The 18,803-nt window shown below is 48.2% G+C and overlaps 1 protein-coding gene across 3 annotated transcripts in view; it reads left to right on the forward strand.

The window, feature by feature from the left end:
* PTPRU (protein tyrosine phosphatase, receptor type U) overlaps positions 1 to 18,803 on the forward strand; it is a 108,684-nt gene that overhangs the window by 48,884 nt on the left and 40,997 nt on the right. For all 3 annotated transcript variants that reach the window (XM_027864553.1, XM_027864554.1, XM_027864555.1), the window contains exons 9-14: positions 2,583 to 2,692; positions 3,046 to 3,247; positions 4,799 to 4,901; positions 11,132 to 11,405; positions 11,958 to 11,994; positions 15,285 to 15,423. In XM_027864553.1, coding sequence (XP_027720354.1) covers positions 2,583 to 2,692; positions 3,046 to 3,247; positions 4,799 to 4,901; positions 11,132 to 11,405; positions 11,958 to 11,994; positions 15,285 to 15,423 — 865 coding nt within the window. The remainder of the gene's footprint in view (positions 1 to 2,582; positions 2,693 to 3,045; positions 3,248 to 4,798; positions 4,902 to 11,131; positions 11,406 to 11,957; positions 11,995 to 15,284; positions 15,424 to 18,803) is intronic.

The following is an 18,803-nucleotide window of genomic DNA, read 5'->3' on the forward strand; positions in this document are numbered from 1 at the left end:
GTTTGTCCTTATAATATTGTTATTGTGTAAATTGTTCTGGTTTTGTTCACTTCCTTCTGCATCAGTTCATACAGGTCTTTTCAGGTTTCTCTGAAACCATTCCCTTCATCATTTCTTACAGCACAATAGTTATTCCATCACTTTCCTATACTATAACTTGTTCAGCTATTCTCCAGTTAATGGACACCCTCTTGGCTTGTAATTCTGTGCTACCACGAAAAGAGCAGCTATAAATATTTTTTGTACATGGGAGTCCTTTTCCCCTTTCTTTGGTCTCTGAGTGTGTACAGGCATAGTTGTGGTTATCACTGTGGTCAGAGAGTATGTATTAGTGAGTTTGGAGGATGTTTTCCTGCAGCTGCCAGGCATGCTTCCCCCCCCCCCCCCCAATGATAAACTCATGGAGGTTGGGAGCAAGTTCCTGCCCATGCTCATTAGAGGTGCTTGGTGAGTTTTTGACTCTAACAATCATTCATCAGCCTTTCTTGAAGAGCAATTGACTATCTGGGCTCACTGAATAGCTTCCACCTCCCTCCCCAGCCTGGGAACAAAATCCACGCTTAACTGGGGTGGCTCAATCCCAGTTTGAAGTTTTCCCCTAGGGGAACCTCATTATTAGCCTAATGATTAGGGCATTAATTGGAGAGCACTTCTAGGTTGAATGGATGCTGGGATGGTGTCTAGGGTCAGGGCCTGCTCCCTAAGCCAAGAGGGCGCAGGGTGACACTAGAGAGCCTCCTCTCTCCCCAGTCTGCTGGAAATCCCAGGAATTCATCAGTCTGGGCTGGGTGATGAGACAGGCACCATGGCCCTGGAGGGATAACACATTGCTGTAGTTTTTGTGTGGATTGTTTCCTTGGTTCTGCATTTTTTCACTCAGCATCAGTTCATATTCAGTGTGTCATAGGGTATAAAGTGCTGAACTTTGCATCAGAGAGACCTGATTTCAAATCCCACCTCAGACTCTGAGGTCAATACTTAACTTCATTGGGCATTGATGTCTCCATCTGCAAAAATGAGGGGATAAGATTCAATGACCTCTTCAGTCTCTTTCAGCTCTAGATTTAGGACCTACTACTTATACACAGGCCACCAAGAAGGGGCCAGTTCCATGGCCAGGCATTTTGTGTGCTTAGTTTCAAGCACATGGGACATGGTTTCAAGATGGTGCCTCAGTGGGTAACTATCCTTTGGGGGCTCTGACCTTCACTATATCCCATGAGACTTGATTCATTACTAAGTAAACTCCTCCAGGCCAGGGAGAGTAGAATTTTCTGGCATACAGGACAAAAACATTAATCAAAACATCCATTAAAAGATTCCATGTTGTGTGGTTAAGAGACTTGGGTTCTAGTTTTCCCATTGACCAGCTGTAATCTTGAGTAAGGCACTTGGCTAGGACTTTGTTTCCTCTGCTATACAATGAGAGGGTTGAATTAAGTGATCTTGAAGCTTTTTGTTGCCTTTAGCAGTCCATTCCTCTAAAAGGATTTTATTAATGTTCTTCCCCCCACTCGCCACTTTTCTTACTTCCTCAAGACTCCTCTTTCCCAAAAAAACCTTACCTGATAACCAGGAAGAATACTTACGGAAAACAATTCAACATTGTGGCCATGTTTGACAATGTATGCCGTATTCATCACCTCTCTGATGAGAAATGGGAAGCTGAGCATTCTTTTCTGCTGAAACACCTTATCCTCTATGGTGGCACTTTACCTCATTTGGCTCCAGTTTTTCTACCTGGAAATTTCCTCTTTTAATCATCCAGTATGTCCTCTTCCCTTCCTGTGTTGTCCTAGGGCTATTCCTGTAGCATTTCCAGCAGGTTCCTCACACTGGACACTCCATCTCCCATCTTTGCACTGACTGAATTCTACACCTAGAATAAGCTTCTTCCTCAACTCCTCCTCATAGAGGTTACAATCAACCTCAAGAACCATCTTCCGAATGAAACCTTTCTTGATATCCCCAAATGCTAATGCCATTGCTCCTAAACTGTTATTGTTATTATTCAGTCGTGTCCAACTGTCTGTGACCCCATTTGGGGTTTTCTTGGCAAAGGTACTGGAGTGGTTTGCCATTTCCTTCTCCAGCTCATTTTACAGATGAGGAAATTGAGGCAAACAGGGTTAAGGGACTTGCCCAAGGTCACACAGCTAGGAAGTGTCTGAGGCCAGATTTGAACTCAGGTCTTCTTGACTCCAGGCCTGGCACTCTACCCACTGGGTCACCCTTGTATTTGGATTTATTCAGGCAATATTTTTGCTTCATGTATTTATAGGTGTATTTGTTGTCTCACCTGTTAGATATAAAGCTTCTTGTGAGTAGGGATTGTTTCGTTTTTGTCTTTAATATCCTTAGTGCCTAGCTCTGTGCCGGGCACGTGGAAGTCATTTGATACATGATTGTTGGCTGAATAGGGCATCTCCTGTTTTTAAAGATTTCCAGGGAAGGGAGGCTCCCAATGCATCTGTGAGAGCTTGGTCTCCTTTGTTGTCAGAAAATTTCTCCTCTCTTCTGACCTCTATCCGTCCTGATCATGGCTGGACTAATTGAAGTCTGGGATGGGGTTTCCCTTATAGTTCCTGGAGGAATCTCAGCAGAGTCACTGACCTTCACCCCTCTGGAGGACATGATCTTTCTGAAGTGGGAAGAACCCCTGGAGCCAAATGGCCTCATCACCCAATATGAGGTAGATATATCTCCTTGAGACTATGCCTAGGGGATCGAACCTTGGCCCTCTGGTTGGATGCAGACTCATAGGCATTGACTAGAAGCCTGGGGAGGCGGGGAGAAGGGATGGGTAGATGGTGGGAAGAGCAGAAGGAAGAAAAGAAGTTGTCATCTACAGTACCTTCTGATTCTAGGATTCTGTGGGATAAAGAGGTGAGAGGCAGGAAGTGTCTAGATTTGGGGAGAAGGGAGATAGAAAATTGGGGAGGTCATCCACAAAGCTCCGGTTGTTCTTCCTTCTTTAAACCCCAGTGGTCCCTGACAATGACACCCTCTTCTCTGTGACTTTTCTCCCCCTTGGCCTGTCTCCAGATCAGCTATCAAAGCATTGAGTCATCAGATCCTGCAGTGAATGTGCCTGGCCCCAGACGCACAGTGTCCAAGCTCAGAAATGAGACCTACCATGTGTTCTCCAACCTGCATCCGGGTACCACATACCTGTTCTCTGTGAGGGCAAAGACCGGCAAGGGCTTTGGCCAGACGGCGCTCACTGAGATCACCACCAACATCTCCGGTGAGCAACCACCTTCCTTACCCCCTAACATAGGCCCCAGTGTGGGGAGGGCTAGTCCTATGGATTGGAATATAGTGTGGGGGATTCTGATGGAAATCTGACATGGATTGGGACCATCATTGGATTGGAGGAATAAGAGGTGGAGAAGTGGGCTCTGGATGCTTGGGTGATTATTCATGGGGGCATCTGGGTATGAGGGGGTTACCCCTCCCCAAAATAGGCTATCATGCAATGTCCAAGGGCTCAGTTCCGTTTCTGGTTCCATTTTGACCTATCTTTTCTGGTTTCTGAGCACATATCTTGCTGTCCTTGGGAAGAGCTTTGTCCCTTCTACCTGGAGGGTCAGTCAGTGTCTTTTTTGTTTATTTTCAGTGTGCTATTAGTCCTCCCAACACAGAGAGGCAGCATGGAATACCAGGTAGAGAGCTGGTCCTGGAGCCTGGAAGCCCTGAGTTCATTTCCCATATCTAATATAGGCTGTGTGACCTTGGGTATTTAATGTCTCAGAACTCAGGAAACCCTCTAAGACTGTGGTTGCAGAGAAGGTGCTGACCTGTGTTGGTAGGGGAAGTTTCTTCACCTAGAAGTTCCCTATACCAATGAAATCACAGATCTAGACCCTGTCCCTGGCCCTTTTGGTATTTCCCAGAGGAGTTAGGAAGGCAGGGGACAGAGAAGCAGAAGATAGTGATGTCAGGGAGACTGGTGATGGGAGTGTCAGGGAGGCTGGGGACTGAAGTATCAGGCATGCTAGGGACTTCTTCATCAGTGAGAGGTCAGGGGAAAGGAGGTTAGAGAGACCATGGTTCTAGAGGGATCATGGAGGTTGGGGACCAAAAGAATCAGAGGACTAGAGACTGAAGGTTTAGGGAAGAAATGAAGGATCATTGGAAATGAAGGAGCTGGGAGAATTTAAGAAAGTTGGATATGAAGAGGTCAGAGAGGTTGTAGATAGAGTGATGGAGGTTGGAGGCCTAAAGATGTAGGGGGGGGACTGGACTCTGAAGGGTCAGGGAGGCAGGAAACTGAGGTGTTTAGGAGCCTAAGGACTGAAGGAGTAGAGGGGTCAGGGAACCAGGGGAGTCATGAAGGTTGGATGGTCAGGGTCACTGAGATCAGGGACAAAAGGATAATCGAGGCTTGAGAGTAAGGGATTGGTCAAACTGGGGACTGAAGGATCAAGGAGGCTGAGGACAGGAGGGACAGGAAGCTTGGCTGTTAAGTGGTCATAGATGTCAGGGAGGCTGGGACCAAGGGATTGGGGAGCCTGGGGGCTGAACGTTTGGGGAGGCTGGAGATTAAGTAATCAAGAAGGGTGGATTCTAGGGATGAGGAAAGCTGAGGATTGAAAGATCAGGGAGGCTAAAGGTTGAACATGTGTGGGAGTCTAGGGACAGGAGAGATCAGGAGCCTTGGGTATTAAGGGAACAGAGAGGTCAGGGACATAGGAGTCTAGGGGACAATGGTCATGATGTTTGGAATCCAGGATGCTCTGGATTCAGACTTTCCCCCTGGTCCCTGGTTCACTCCTCCCCATCTCTCCTTTCCCAGCTCCGAGCTTTGACTATGGGGACATGCCATCCCCACTGGGGGAGTCGGAGAGCACTATCACAGTGCTGCTGAGGCCAGCGCAAGGACGTGGAGCCCCCATCAGGTAGGGATGCTCAGTGGGGAGGGCTGGGTGTGAGTGATGTTGGGGACAAGTGGGTCCTGTGGGACCTTTTTTCCCTCTGCCTGTTTGTTCTTTCTCTACCTTTGTCCTATCTACCCGATTACATTTCTTCTCCTTTGATTTGTGGTTCTATTCTTTTGTATAATACTAGCTCCCTCACCCCTTTCCCATGTCCCCAACTCCATTTTCATCTCTGGTCCTTCTTCCTCTTTGCTGGAGGCTGAACCCAGTGAGAAGGGATTGTTTTCTGAAGGCCTGTGGCCTAGAAAGGAAATATGGTAGGGCTGGGGGGAGGTCATTTTTCCTCTGGAGGTTTTGGTTGGAGTGCTGCTTTTCAGCTCCAGTCTTGACTTTATGCACCCTAGTCACTGAGGACTCTGTTCCCTGAGGTTTTGGTCACTAGAGATACTAGCAAGGGTGGGGAACCTGTGGCCTCGGGGCCACATGTGGCCCTTTAGCTCCTCAAATGTGGTCCTTTGACTGAATCCAAACTTCCCAGAACAAATCTCCTTAATAAAAGAATTTGTCCAGTACAACTTGGACTCAGTCAAAGGGCCACACTCAAGGACCTAGAAGGCCACTTGTGGCCTCAAGGCTGCAGGTTCCTCACCCCTGGATACTAGTCACTGAGGATGGTGGTCCCTGAGAATACTGGTCACTAAGGACATTGGTCATTGTTGCTCCTAGTTGCTAGGGATATGAATCATATAGTTATGTTATTCATTATGGATCCTGGACTCCAAGGATGTTGGTCACTCTGGATACTATGGACGCTGATGGCTGAGGATAGTGGTTGCTGTGGACCCTGGTCATTAAGGATATTGGTGACTGTGGACCCTGGTCACCCTCAGGGGATGTTGGCTAGTGGGATGCTGGTTACTCTGCATGTTGGATATGGAAGACACTGATCACTGAGGGACACCAGTCAGTGTAGACACACTAGTCACTAGACATTGTACACTTTGGGAGACCTTACTTTTCTTTGTCTTTTTTTGCCATCATACAAATAGGCTAGGGCCCCTCTAGCTCCTCTTCTTAAACCTACAGGAGTTGAAGGGGTGAGGGTTGTAAAGTATGTAAGGAGGTAAGAGGTTAGGGGTTGTGTGTTGGAATTCTGTCTGAGATGGATGCCCGGTCATGGGATGGAGAGCCACCGAAACCTGGGGAAGGACCCCAGGTAGCTGCCTCATTTGTGATCAATAAGGAATATACTTCTTTTCCCCTTACCTGCCCCCAACTCATGAGAGAGGGTTATGTTTGTGGGGATTTTTTGGATGTTGTTAAGAGGGCTGCTTCCATAATATCATTAATATCATTATTTATACTAGTAATGACAACACTGGTACTACTCTGGGGGGCAACGCCTATTCCCCACTCTCCCCATTGCCCCCAGAGATGGTAGTAAGTGGTGTCTGGCTTGTTACCATGGAGACAGGGAGGTAGAAGAGCTTCTCATTGGGTGGGTTTTCATAGCCACAGGGCAAGAGAGAGAGAGAGAAGCTTGAAGCTCCCTCTTTCCTGGAGCCATCCCTGGGAAGAGCAGACTGCAATAGGGTTGGCCCTCCTTTCCACAGCCTGCCTGATGAAGATGGGACAATGAACTGGTTTTGTGGCTAATCTGTATAGAAGTTCTCCCACCCTGACCCCAAGCCTCTCCTGTCAGATTGCTTTTCTCCTCTGGTGTTCCCAGTTTTCCTCTTGTGGAAATGATAGCCTGGCCTCCATTTTGGGGCAGCTCAGTAAGTCTTAACCTCTGGTCCTTGGAATCAGCAAGACCTGAGTTTGAATCCTGCCTCAGACACTTACTAGCTGTATGACCATGGACAAGTCATATCACCTCTCAGGCTTGGTTTCCTTGTGTGCAAAATGGGGATAATAGCACCTATCTTTCAGGGTTGTTGTGAGAATCAAGTGAAACAATATACATAAAGTGCTTTGCAAATCTTAAAATGTTATATAAATGCTTGTTATCATTGTTAATAATATGAATTAGTTAATATCTATAATAATGATAATATTTCCCCAAAGGACTTCACTTCCACAAAGTGAAATAAAATCCTCTGTTGCTGCCATGGTGTGAAAGTGACCGGGGATTCCCAAAGGCTTTGCGAGTCATCAGCATGCAAGGTATAACAGGCCTACCATGCTGGAAAGGGTTCAAGGGCAGACCTGATTCAGAACTAGTCTGGCTGTGTTCAGAGATGCTCATTATGCAAGGCTGTAATTTTTCAGTTCCTGCCACTCTCAAAGCCTGAGTACTGAGGTATAGAGGGATTGTGATCTCTGTCAGGGGAGCGGGGAGAGGACCCACATTGGAAGGCTCATGTCCTTAAAGTTTTACAAATTAGGGCAAAAGAGCATGAATTTCCAGAGCCCAGAATGATCTGGCCATAGAGCAGGGAGATCCTAACCTGAGATGTCCTCAACCTGACCCTGGTGGCCAGCCTGGCTTTCTCTTCCCCTCTTACCAACCTCTGGGTTTGGCTTCACGTTGCCTTAAGGCTCACCGTGACCTTGATCTGACTTCCCTAACATCATCTTCTCTCAATCCCATGGAATCTCAGGGTTGGAAGGGGGCTTCGAGGGCATCTAATCCAACCCCCTCCACAGCTTCCCTGAGAAGTCACCATCCAGCCTCCAGTTACAGACCTCCACCGACAGGACCCTCAGAACCACACAGTTTGGGAGTTGGAGGGGAAGGACGGTTAGGAGCCATCCCCATCCAATCCATTCCCTAAAAGAATCATCACTATAAAATACATGGATCTCCAAGGAGGGGGAGCTCCCCTCCCCCTCCGTTTGGCCCCTTCCACTTTTGGACAATTCTCATTGAGAGGCCTTGGAATCAGGATGACCTGAGTTCAGGTCCTATCTCTGACACATGTCCTTGGACTAGTCCCTTCCTTTCTCTGAGCACTTCTCTGAGAATTTACACACACACACACACACACACACACAAATATATGTAAATATACATACGTATTTATACACATATACATATATCCACAAATATACACACACATATATGTTTATATGTATAATATATATACACACACACAGTAGTTATTTGGGAAGAGGGGTTTTAGCTGTTGGGGGAATCAGGAAAATCTTCATTCAGGAGATGGTGTTTGAGCTGTATCTTAAAGAAAGAGGTACTTTCTGAAGTGGAGGTAGGAAGGGAGTGCCTTCCAGGCATGTGGGATAGCCAGATGGGAGGGTTGTTTGTGAGGAGAAGGGCAGGCCAGTTTGGCTGATTCCACTCCCCATTTGCAAGGCTGGACCAGATTGTCACCAATGGTATCCAGTTAAGCTTTCTGATGTGTGTCCCATTCTCCCCGCTGGTTCCATCCGCATCCTTGGGTTTAGATTTTTACAGGTCATATCCCCCAGCCAGGGAACATTCCCCAGAAATCTTCTAGTGTTTATTGTACCTTAGTTGCAGTGCATCAAGCCATATGGGACTCACATTAGTGATTCGTGGGAAGGGTCATTGCTTCACAATTGCTTTTTTCTGGGCAGAGGGAGGCTATCTCTGTCTGGGACCATCTCTCCAGAGGGACTGTGTGACTCATCCTTCCCTTCACCCTGCCTTCCAAGCTCTCAGATGGGGGCCAGAGAAAATAGTCAGGGCCGGCTGAGCTATCAGATTGAGGGCACAGCCGACTCTGCGGAGGAGGGGCCTGGGCTTGGACTGAGAGAAGCAATTACAGAGATAGTGCCCAGAGATAGTGGGCTCTGTCTTGGATCCGAAGGCCCCCTCACTTCCCCAGAAGTCAGAGAATTAATTGAGGAGGGGGCTGATCCTTTTAACTGCTTTCCAGAGGCTTGGTGACATCAGCTGAATGGGAGAGTAAGAACAAGCATTTATAGAGGCTTTTACATGTGCTTTACATATAACGTGCTTTACATGTGTCATCTCATTTGTTAGGCTACATATTTCCCTTCTTTCTTCTCTCTATTCCTCCCCTAGGAGGAGGGGACTTGGAGTCAGGGAGACCTGAGTTCCAAACCTGCCTGAGATACTTACTAGCTGTGTGAACCTAGGCAAGTCATTTAACCTCTGTCTGCCTCAGTTTCCTCATCTATAAAATGAGGGTATTGGACTCAGTTGCTTCTATGGTGCCTTCCAACTCTAAATCTATGGTCCTCTGATCCTCTGATCCTTTCTCCATGTGTTTCTTTTTTTGTCTCTCTGTTTCCTAGCCATGCTTGTGGGATGATGAATTCTGAGAGACCAACCAGGAAAAGTGGTCCAAAAGTCAGTGCTTATACGCTGCCGCCATGAAAAAGACCAAATTTATGGCTTTGGAATGGGATTGGGAGAAAAAAAAACCACACATCATAGTCTCCAGCCTCCACCTCAGAAGTCCATGTGCAGGGCTGGTCACTGTCCCCAAAGAGAGTTTTTATGGAGCTGAACAAGGGGAATAGGGAAGATAATTAGATGATCAAGAGGATTGGGGGGTGGGGTGGGGGAAGAGGAGAATGCTAATGTAGAGGCATAATCTGGCAAGATGAAAATGAACGGGACAGGATTAAAGTTTACAAACCAATCAATACAGTAGAGGGAAAACAGGGACTTACTCGTCAAATCTCAGAATGATATCAGCTGATATTTCTGTAACACCTTAAGGTGTTCGAGGTGCTTTACCTATGTTATCAATCTCTAGTTGCATAAATATTGAACTGCAGCAGGCCGCAGACTTGGGAGCAAGAAGACCGGGGTTTCAGTTCCATCTTGGACACTTATTAGCTGAATGACCTTGGCCAAGTTACTTAACCACTCTGGCCCTCGGTTTCCTTATCTGTTGGACTTGATGCCTTCTAAGATTCCTCCCATTGTTTCATTTGATCCTCACCACAAAACCATAAAGTAAATACTGTTGGGATTATTATTGTCCCTCTTTTACAGATCAGTAAACTGAGGCTCAGAGGGGTTAAATGTATGGCTCAAACCACATGGTGTCAGAAACAGAATTAAAATCCAGTTTTCCCTGACTCCAAACCCATTGCTCTATCTACTACACCCTGTTGCCCCTAAATCAATGGCTCTCCAGAGTTAGGTCCACACTCTATGATTGACTAGCTAAGTGACCTCGGGCAAGTTAATTTCACTTGCTGAGTCTTGGTGTCTCTCTATAGGGATAATAATATAAATATGCACTACTTACGTGTGAGGGGGTGCTGTAGCTATTAAGTGCTATAGAATGGGAAACTATTGTTATATTTCATGGAAATAGTTAGCCCAAGAGGTGGGATGGATTGAAAATATAAATAGCTTCAAAAATGTTTAGCTAAATCCATGGCTGACAAAGCCATAATGGGTTACTAAGGCAATGTAAAATCATAGCATTTTAGAGCATGGAGAATGTGTGTGTGTGTGTGTGTGTGTGTGTGTGTGTGTGTGTGTGTATGTGTGTACATCTTAGACCACAGAGTGTGTGAGCTGGAACCCAAAATGTCAGCTGGGAGGGCCCTTAGAACACAGGGTGTCAGAGCTGGGAGGGCCCTTAGAACTCAGAATATCAGAACTAGGAGGGGCCGTTTCTTTTCTCACTGATCACCTAGTCCAAACCCTTTATTTTACAGAGTGGGAAATTGAAGCCCAGAGAGGTAAGGTGTCCATTGAATTAGTAGCTGAGCCTGGTCTACCTGGCTCCGTAAGCCAGGGCTCTGACCTTGGAAAGGCAGCAGGAAGGTGTGGGAAGGCGTGGCCTCCTACATTTCCTCTTTGGTTCTGCTGCCAGAGACAGAATCCTTGGCCAGAGAGATCCTGGGTCTGACTCAAGGATAGGTGGCCAGTGGCCCTGGATTTGGGTGAGCAAAGTGATTCAGTGGAAAAGATGATGGAATTCAAGTCAGGTCCTGAGTTCCAATCCTTCTTCTGATGTTACTGCCTGTGTGACCTTTGACAACTCATTTAAACTTTCTGGACCAGAGTTTTCTCTTCTGTAAAATGAGAGAATTGGGCTAGATGGCTTTAGAGGTCTCTTTCAGCTCTAGAGCTCCATTCCTGTGTGTGTATGTATGTGTGTGTGTGTGCGTGTGTGGGGGGATGGGCACAGGATTTTAGTGAGCCTTCAGGGCCCCCTGACGCTGCTAAGGTAATCTGGGGGGGGTGGTTTCTGCCCTCAGGTCTCTTTCCAGGCTCCCTCTGCACCCTGTCCTGATGCCCTGGGGGCCTCTGACTGGCTTGTTTCTCATGTGCTCAGTGTTTACCAGGTGATAGTGGAAGAGGACCGTGCCCGGAGAATGAAGCGGGAGCCTGGGGCTCAGGACTGCTTCCCAGTGCCATTGACCTTTGATGCTGCCCTTGCCCGGGGCGCGGTACATTATTTTGGGGCAGAGCTGCCAGCCAGCAGCCTCTTGGAGGCCACACCTTTCACTGTGGGCGACAACCAGACATACCGAGGCTATTGGAATCCCCCCCTGGAGCCCAAGAAGGCATATCTCATCTACTTCCAGGCCACAAGCCACTTGAAGGGGGTGAGGAGCAGGCTGGGGCTGGGGCAGGGCCTGGGATACTCCCCTTTTCTTCTTGGAACTAGCCGTACTCTTCCCTGGGAGCCAGGTTATGGGGTACAGTGGCCAGGAGGTTCAACAAATGCTGCTCCCCAGTCCAAACCTTCTCTTGATGCTCAGAGGCATTGAGGGGGTAGTGGAAAGAGTTCCAGATCTGGAGTCAGTATCTGGATGTAAATCCGGGCTGTGCTACTTAGTACCTGCCATGACCTTAGGTGAGTCACTGAACTTTTCTGGGCCTCAGTCTCCTCATTTGTACAATGAGGCTCCCTCCCTCAGTCTTCTTCCTTCTTAGGGTTTTCCTCAGTTTATTTCATGCCTCTGGAATGTGCCCCTGATTTGGGCATCTGAGCCCTGACTTGATCCTCCAAACCAGCCCGAGTGACAGCTATGAAAGAGAGGGCAGCAGGCTTTGTGGGCACAGTCCTGGGAGGTTGGGGAGGCCTCAAGAATGTGACTGGCCCTGAATGCCAGGCTTAGTGGTGTTGACCTGCCCTGTCTCATGTGTCTCCTCAGGAAACCCGGCTGAACTGTATTCGGATAGCTCGCAAAGGTAGGACCCTGCCTGTTCCTCTGCACCTCCTAAACCCCACCCCTCCACCAACCTAACCACACTCCTCCATTTTTATAAATATACCCACTTCTCTTTGGTTCACAGAATTACTGGCTGGCTTTTCACTGAGCTTGCTTTGGGGAGGTGGGGGTGAGGGCCATCCATAGAAAGGCTGTGTATGAGCATGTCCAGTGGGATTGGCCATGCGTGGGCAACTGATTGATCCCCATCACCATTGGAGAAGGTTGGCCATATATGTGGAGCTACATATGTGTGCAATGTTTGAACACCCATATATATGGAGCCACCTGTATGTGTGCTGTGTTTGAGCAGAATAGGTTACACAGAACTAGAGTTATGTGCATGTTATGTTTGTGTTAGATTAGTCTCCACCTGGATGATAGCCTGGGGCTGTTAATGTGGTTTGTTTGGGCAGGTTGGTGCCTGATGAGTTCAAGTCTCGAGCCTGATACTTACTAGCCATGAGACATTAAACAAGTCACTTAATTTCTCCTCAGTTTCCTCATCTCCAAAATAATAGCATTGGGGTAGATGGTCCCCAGGGCCTCTTGCAGCTCTGATATTCTCCAAGTCTTTAATTATATCTCCACATAGAGTAGCTTTAAGAGAGAAAGGATGTGTAGCAAAGGCAGAGGGGAAGGGGTATGTGTCTAGGGTTGGATCATCAAAGGATGGTAGGAGGCCTTTCTTTGTCTCCCCCTCCCCCTCAGCAGCTAGTACCTTCCTTTTAAGATTTACACACACACACACACACACACACACACACACACACACGTGCACGCACATATATCAGCTTCTCTTTGTATCCATTCAGGCCATTGGCTATACAGTTATTTGCATGTTGTCTTACCTATTGGGGTGTGAGCCCCTTGAGGACAAGATCTGTTTTTTTTTCCCCATTTTTCTCATCCCTAGCACTCAGCAGCATAGCGTCTGGCACTTGGAAGCATTTACGAAAAGCTTGATGCTTGACTTCCTGGCAGTTGGAGGCAGAGGGGAATCTCTCCCCCTCACCCCGCCCTTACCACAGTTTGGGGGATGTCAGAGTGAAGGTCTGCAGGATTTCTCTGCCTTGCTTCCCTCTTGTTTATAGTTCGGACTAATTAGGCAGCTGTGGCCTGATGCTTTCCTAGGGTGTGACATTTGGGGAGCTAATGAAGTTGCTGCTGAGCTTGGCTGAGACATTCTGTTCTTTTGTCCAGTACAGGGAGAGCAGGAATATCTTAGCTCTGGGCAGGGGGAGGGGAGGGGACAGGTCTCAAGGCAGAGCCTGAGAAAGCCAAAGTGGGCAGGTTTCTACTGGGATACACGGATGACCCCTGGGAAGGCTAAGTAGCTCAGGCGTGGAGGGAGGAGGCTGGAGGAGGCCAGGAGCTGATGCCTGGCCTTAGGCTCAGGGCAGCCTGGGAGGTCACAATCTAGGTCTGAGAGCACAGATGGCTAGTCTGCTGTCCCCATCCACAAAGGAAGACAGGGAGGATGGCTGCCTAGGAATAGCTGGGCAACCACTACTTGGTGGCTGAAGAAATTCCCTGAAGAAAAGCCATATATCACTGGGTGGAATTGAGGAATGGTGTGGGGGCAAGCCATGGAGGGAGGGAGTAGGGCTGTGCTGTCAGGTGGAGGTGGGGCTGGGAGCTGGGGGCTGGGGGAAGGCTGGCGCTGCAGCCCTCTAACCTCTCCTGAAGTGTGTGGCTGTACCAAGGCTAGTCAGAGGTCATCAGACTAAAGTTGAGGCACCTTTTGGTATAGTTATGTTAGGAGTCAGGAATCCTGGGTTCTGGTCCTGACTTGACTTCTAGCTTTCTGTGTATTCTATAAGGCAGGTCACTTCTCTCCACATCTGCTAAATAGTGGATTTGGTCCTTTTATATCCCAGCATTCTGGGTTCTATCTAGACCAGGGGTGGGGAACCTTCGACCTTGAGGCCACATGTGGCCCTTTAGGTCCTCAAGTGTGGCCCTTTGACTGAATCCAAGTTTCACGGAACAAATCCCCTTAATAAAAAGATTTGTCTAATAAAAGGACAGTCTAGATTCTAGACAGTCTAGAATCTAGACTGTTCCGATTCCTTTATCCTCGCTCATGGGAGTTTCCCAGGTGAGAGTGGGGTTGGGGTGGGAGGCAAGGCGGAGAAATCCTGCAGACCTCCGGTTCTGACATCCCCCAGGAAACAGTCTATCCTTTTCTGAAGCCTGATTAGGTATCATCCTCTATCACTTTCCCTAGCCCAGGCTGCAGGGTCAGCTGTTATCTTCATTATCAGTTACCATCTTCTCCATCACCATCATTGCCATCATGCAAGGCCCAAAGAGAGACCAAAGAGAAATTAACTAGTCTCTGCATTTGAGCAGCTTATAGTCTAGTAACAATGCTGCTGCTCTATTGTGGGACATAATGTTTTCTCCTTAAGCCTCTGAAGGCTGAGCATATGGACACATAGAGGCACATTGGTCCATCAATCAATACAAAAGCATTAAAAAATTACTCTGAATTTAATCAATACCCCTCTACTGCCCGCCAAGACAACATGTTCGTATACCAAGCAGAGCAGAAAAAGAGAATTATATGTGAACCTGTTAGGTACAGTTTGCTTTAAAAAAGTATATAATAAATATATTTCATTTCAGTTGTGTCCAACTCTTTGCTATACCATTTGAGGCTTTCTTGGCAAAGACACTTGTAGTGGTTTCCCATTTCCTTCTCCAGCTTATTTGACAGATGAGGAAACCAAGGCAAACAGGGTGAAGTGACTTGCCCAGGGTCATACAGCTAGTAAGTGTCTACAGTCAGATTTGAACTCAGGAAGACGAGTCTTCCTGACTATAGGGGCACCACCTAGTTGCCCCTATTCATTGCATATTAGGTGCTTAGTAGAGATGTACTGCATTCAACCTGTAAAATGGGGATAATAGTGTTTGCTTTGTTTACCTATCTCACAGGGCTGTTCTAAAGAAAGCGTTTTGCAAGCTAGGCTTAGATAAATGGAACTATTTTTATTATTGGTCCAGAGGAAAGAGGCATATGGTTGGATAAATAGTTGTGGCCAGATTAAGGGAGGGTCTTGAATACCAAGCTGAGGCTTTTGGATTTGATGGTGAAGGAAGCTTTGAGGGAAATCCATATCAGAGAGTGTGCATGTGACCATGGGTGTGTTTCTGTTTGTATTCATGTCACTTCACATGAGAGTTGCACTGTCATCTGTGGTTCTGCAGGGTGGTCTTAGGGCTCCCCTCTGACTCCTTGCTCTGGGCTTTCTGTCTCCCCAGCTGCCTGCAAGGAAAGTAAGCGGCCCCTGGAGGTATCCCAGCACTCAGAGGAGATGGGCCTGATTCTAGGTGTCTGCGCTGGGGGTCTTGTGGTCCTCATTATCCTCTTGGGGGCCATCATTATCATCATTCGCAAAGGGTGAGTTGGGTAGGGAGGGTGGGAGGGACGCCATTTGAGTTCCCAGGGGAAAATTCAGGGACCCCTTTCTCCCTGTGGTTAGACCAGTGTCTTTCACCCCTCTTCACGGACAAACCCTTTGTCTCCCTGCCTTTCCCTCTAGACAAATCCAAGGTTCACAGTCTCTCCCCATGGACAAACCCAGTGCCCATCTTTTCCCATGGACAAGGCCAGAGCTCCCGCTGTCCTATGCCTTTCCCCACTGGGGAAACCTAGAATTCCTAATGTCCCCTGCCTTTCCTCATGGACAAAACCAAAGGTCCTTGCTTCTCCCCATGGAGAGATCCAATGTCCAGTGCTTACCACATGCCTGGCACATAGTAGGGTTGGTTGGTTGATTGGTTGAATGAAAAAAAAAGTCTCCCACCCTTTTTCCATCAGTAAACCAAATTCCCTTGACCTCCCTCCAGTGTCCCTCACCTTCCTTCTATGGTCAAACCCATCATTTGTCATCGTCCTTCTGTAGGTAACCCCATCATTTTCTACCTTTCCTTTATGGACAAGTGTGTCCCCCACTTTTTCCCCATGAGGTAACAAACCCATTTTCTTTTACTTTTATCCTCCATTGACTACAGCTAAACCCTCATGCCTCCCAGGGTGGCCTATTCCACTTCTGGACAATATTGAGAAGAGGGGGACAGGCTTGGGTTCTGTGATTAATCAGCCTTGACTGACCACTTTAATTCGGCGCAGCAGGAGCATCCCTGGCTCTGAGGACGAGTTGTCTCCATGTTGGTGTCGGATCAGTGGGGATGAGCCTGGTGCCAGCTTGAAGCTGGAGAGTGTGTCTGTAAACACATCAGCCATGAAAATAGCAGGCACCGTGCCTCCAGGCCTGCCAGCCCATGCCAGTAGATGCCACTATCCAGAGAACTGTGGCATGGTGCCCACTCAGTGTGCCTGAATTAGCATCTGGAAGGTGGCTTCACAGAGAGCATGGCAGGATGGTCCCTTTCCTGGCTATGCCTTCTCATTTCCCCACCTTCCTCTAGGCTATTGGGGAGGGATAGATGGAGGTGGGGAGGTCAACTTCGGTGCCCATAGGTGGGGCGGTCAAGGACTGTATTTGGAGATGCTGGGCAAGTCAGGGCACGTTCAAGCCCTGAGCCCAGGTATAGCATGGAATGAGGTTGTGCATTGCTGCCCTCTCTATGGGCCCCTCAGATGTCTGATCTGGCCAGACTGTACCAATGAGAGTCTGAGGACTGAGGAATGTCATTGGTGGGCGTGGGGGATAGGGAATGACTTTGAAAATTCTCCAGTCAGCATCTCACCCATTCCCTCTTTTGGCAGTCCCTCAGAATCTCAGAGCTGAAAGGGACCTCAGAAAAGGCATGTAGGCCAACTGCCGCCCAAAGCAGGAATCTTCTCTACAGTGTCCCCAACAGCTGGTCACCCGGCCACTGCTTGAAGACCTTAGCATCCTGCTACCAGGGGCAGCCCATTTCATTGTCGGAAATGCCAGGGGTTGGCAATCCTCACTCTACTGATCTGGAATCTCCATCCCTGTAACTTCCACTGATTACACCTCCCAGTCCTAACCCCTGGGATCAAGCAGACCAGAACCAATCCGTCTTCCTTAAGAATTGGTGATAGGAGCATTGTGGACAGAGGCTGGGGGTTAGGAGATCCAGCTTCTAGCCAGGCTCCACCTTTAACTCACTGTGTGACCTCAGGCAAATCATAGCCCTCCCTGGGCTTCAGTTCATTTTTGGTAAATGAGAGAAACAAGCCCTGCCCTGCCTCTCCTCAGAAGGTTGTTATGAGGGTCAAATAAAATAATGGATCAAAGCGGGGGGGGAATTTTAGAAATGGCAAAGCACTACTTATGAAGCAACTATTTGTGACATACTATTGTTCCTGTCCCAGCTCTTGGGGTATTTCAAAAACCCAGTGATCCTTTCTCCCACCCTGTCCTCTGGACAGGGGACCCAGAATCCAACTTCCTGCGTTACCTGCTCCACCGGAGCTTTGCCATCTTTGCTCAGCTCAGCGCCAGCCTTGCTTTCCTGTGGGTGGATTGAAATTTTAGGAGTCCTTCAGCATTGTAGGAGATCACTCCTCCCTTTCTCCTTCACTCCCCGTACAAAGTGGTTGGACTGGCTTTTGCATTGGGAATATTTCCTGGGTTCTTTACGCTCTTCATAGTAGCCAGAAGAAGCTGGAGCCAAGTCTCAGACTCTAGGAAACATAGTTTAGGAAACAATGTTCAGTGAATGGACGAATGGAATAGAATCTCAGACTCATGGAAGCATGGAATGTCAGAGCCAAAGGGGATATTAAATCACAGAATGTTAGAGTAGGAAAGTGCCTTAGAACACAGAATGTCAGAGCTGGGAGGGAGCTTAGAATATGGAATGTGAGAACTGGAAAGCTTTAGAACACAGAATATCAGAGCTGTGAGGGGCCTGAAAACACAGAATGTCAGATCTGGGAGGGATTTCTGACAACAGAATGTTAGTGTTGGAAGGAAGCAATCTAGACCAATCTCCTTATTTCACAGAAGCCTGGGGAGGGGGAATGATTTGTCCAAGGTCACACAAAGAGATGGAGGGAGCCCTGGCACTGGAAACCTTCCAGCCCTTCTCCTAGCTGGCTCGGAACCACTTCCTGGCTCCAGGCCTCTAGGCTGGGCCCACATCCACTATTTGGCTCTTGTCTTCTCCTTGCTGTTCTGGAGCAGATAAGCAAGATGGGGGTGGGACGAGGGCTGGGAAGGTACCCTCCCCTCAGTCTGGCCTCTTTTGTGTTATAGCTGAAGATGCAGTCAAGAGGGAGCCAGGGGGGTTGATCCTGATTCCTGCCCCATTGAGTTTAGGGCTAAAGGGGGATCTGGGCAGTTGTGGAAAGTTTAGGGCTGAAGGGGGATCTGGGCAGTTGTGGAACTTGGTAGAGAAGGGACTGGGGACAGAAGAGGGGAGAGGGTCCTGAGGGACATCCTCAAAGGCGAGGGCCTGGAAAACAGGAGGCTTGCTTAAGGAGAAGATGATCCATTGCCCCCCCTCTAGGAATTCCCTTTACTTCTTCCTCTGCAAAATGAGAACCTAGATGAGGTGGTCTCTATGATCATTTCTTCCCCTGAAGCCAATGTCCTCCCTAAGGGTCCCCTCATAGTAAACCTTACCCCCTCCCCCATTACTGGCCCATGGCCATAATTCCTGGGATACCCCCAAGGCCTGCCCTGTGGCTCCTTCAGAGACTCTTCTATTGTGCCTTTCCTTTGTGCAGGCCTCTTTTCTCCCCTTCTCCCCAACCCCCTCTCTCAGGTTGTCCTGGATTGTGAGGGGTCTCTGAGAGAGGCCACACCTGTAAGTGGAGAACTGTGGGAAACTGATGAGAAG

The sequence above is a fragment of the Vombatus ursinus genome, unplaced genomic scaffold (genome assembly GCF_900497805.2).
Source record: "Vombatus ursinus unplaced genomic scaffold, bare-nosed wombat genome assembly UNPS02014775.1, whole genome shotgun sequence".
NCBI lineage: Eukaryota > Metazoa > Chordata > Mammalia > Diprotodontia > Vombatidae > Vombatus > Vombatus ursinus.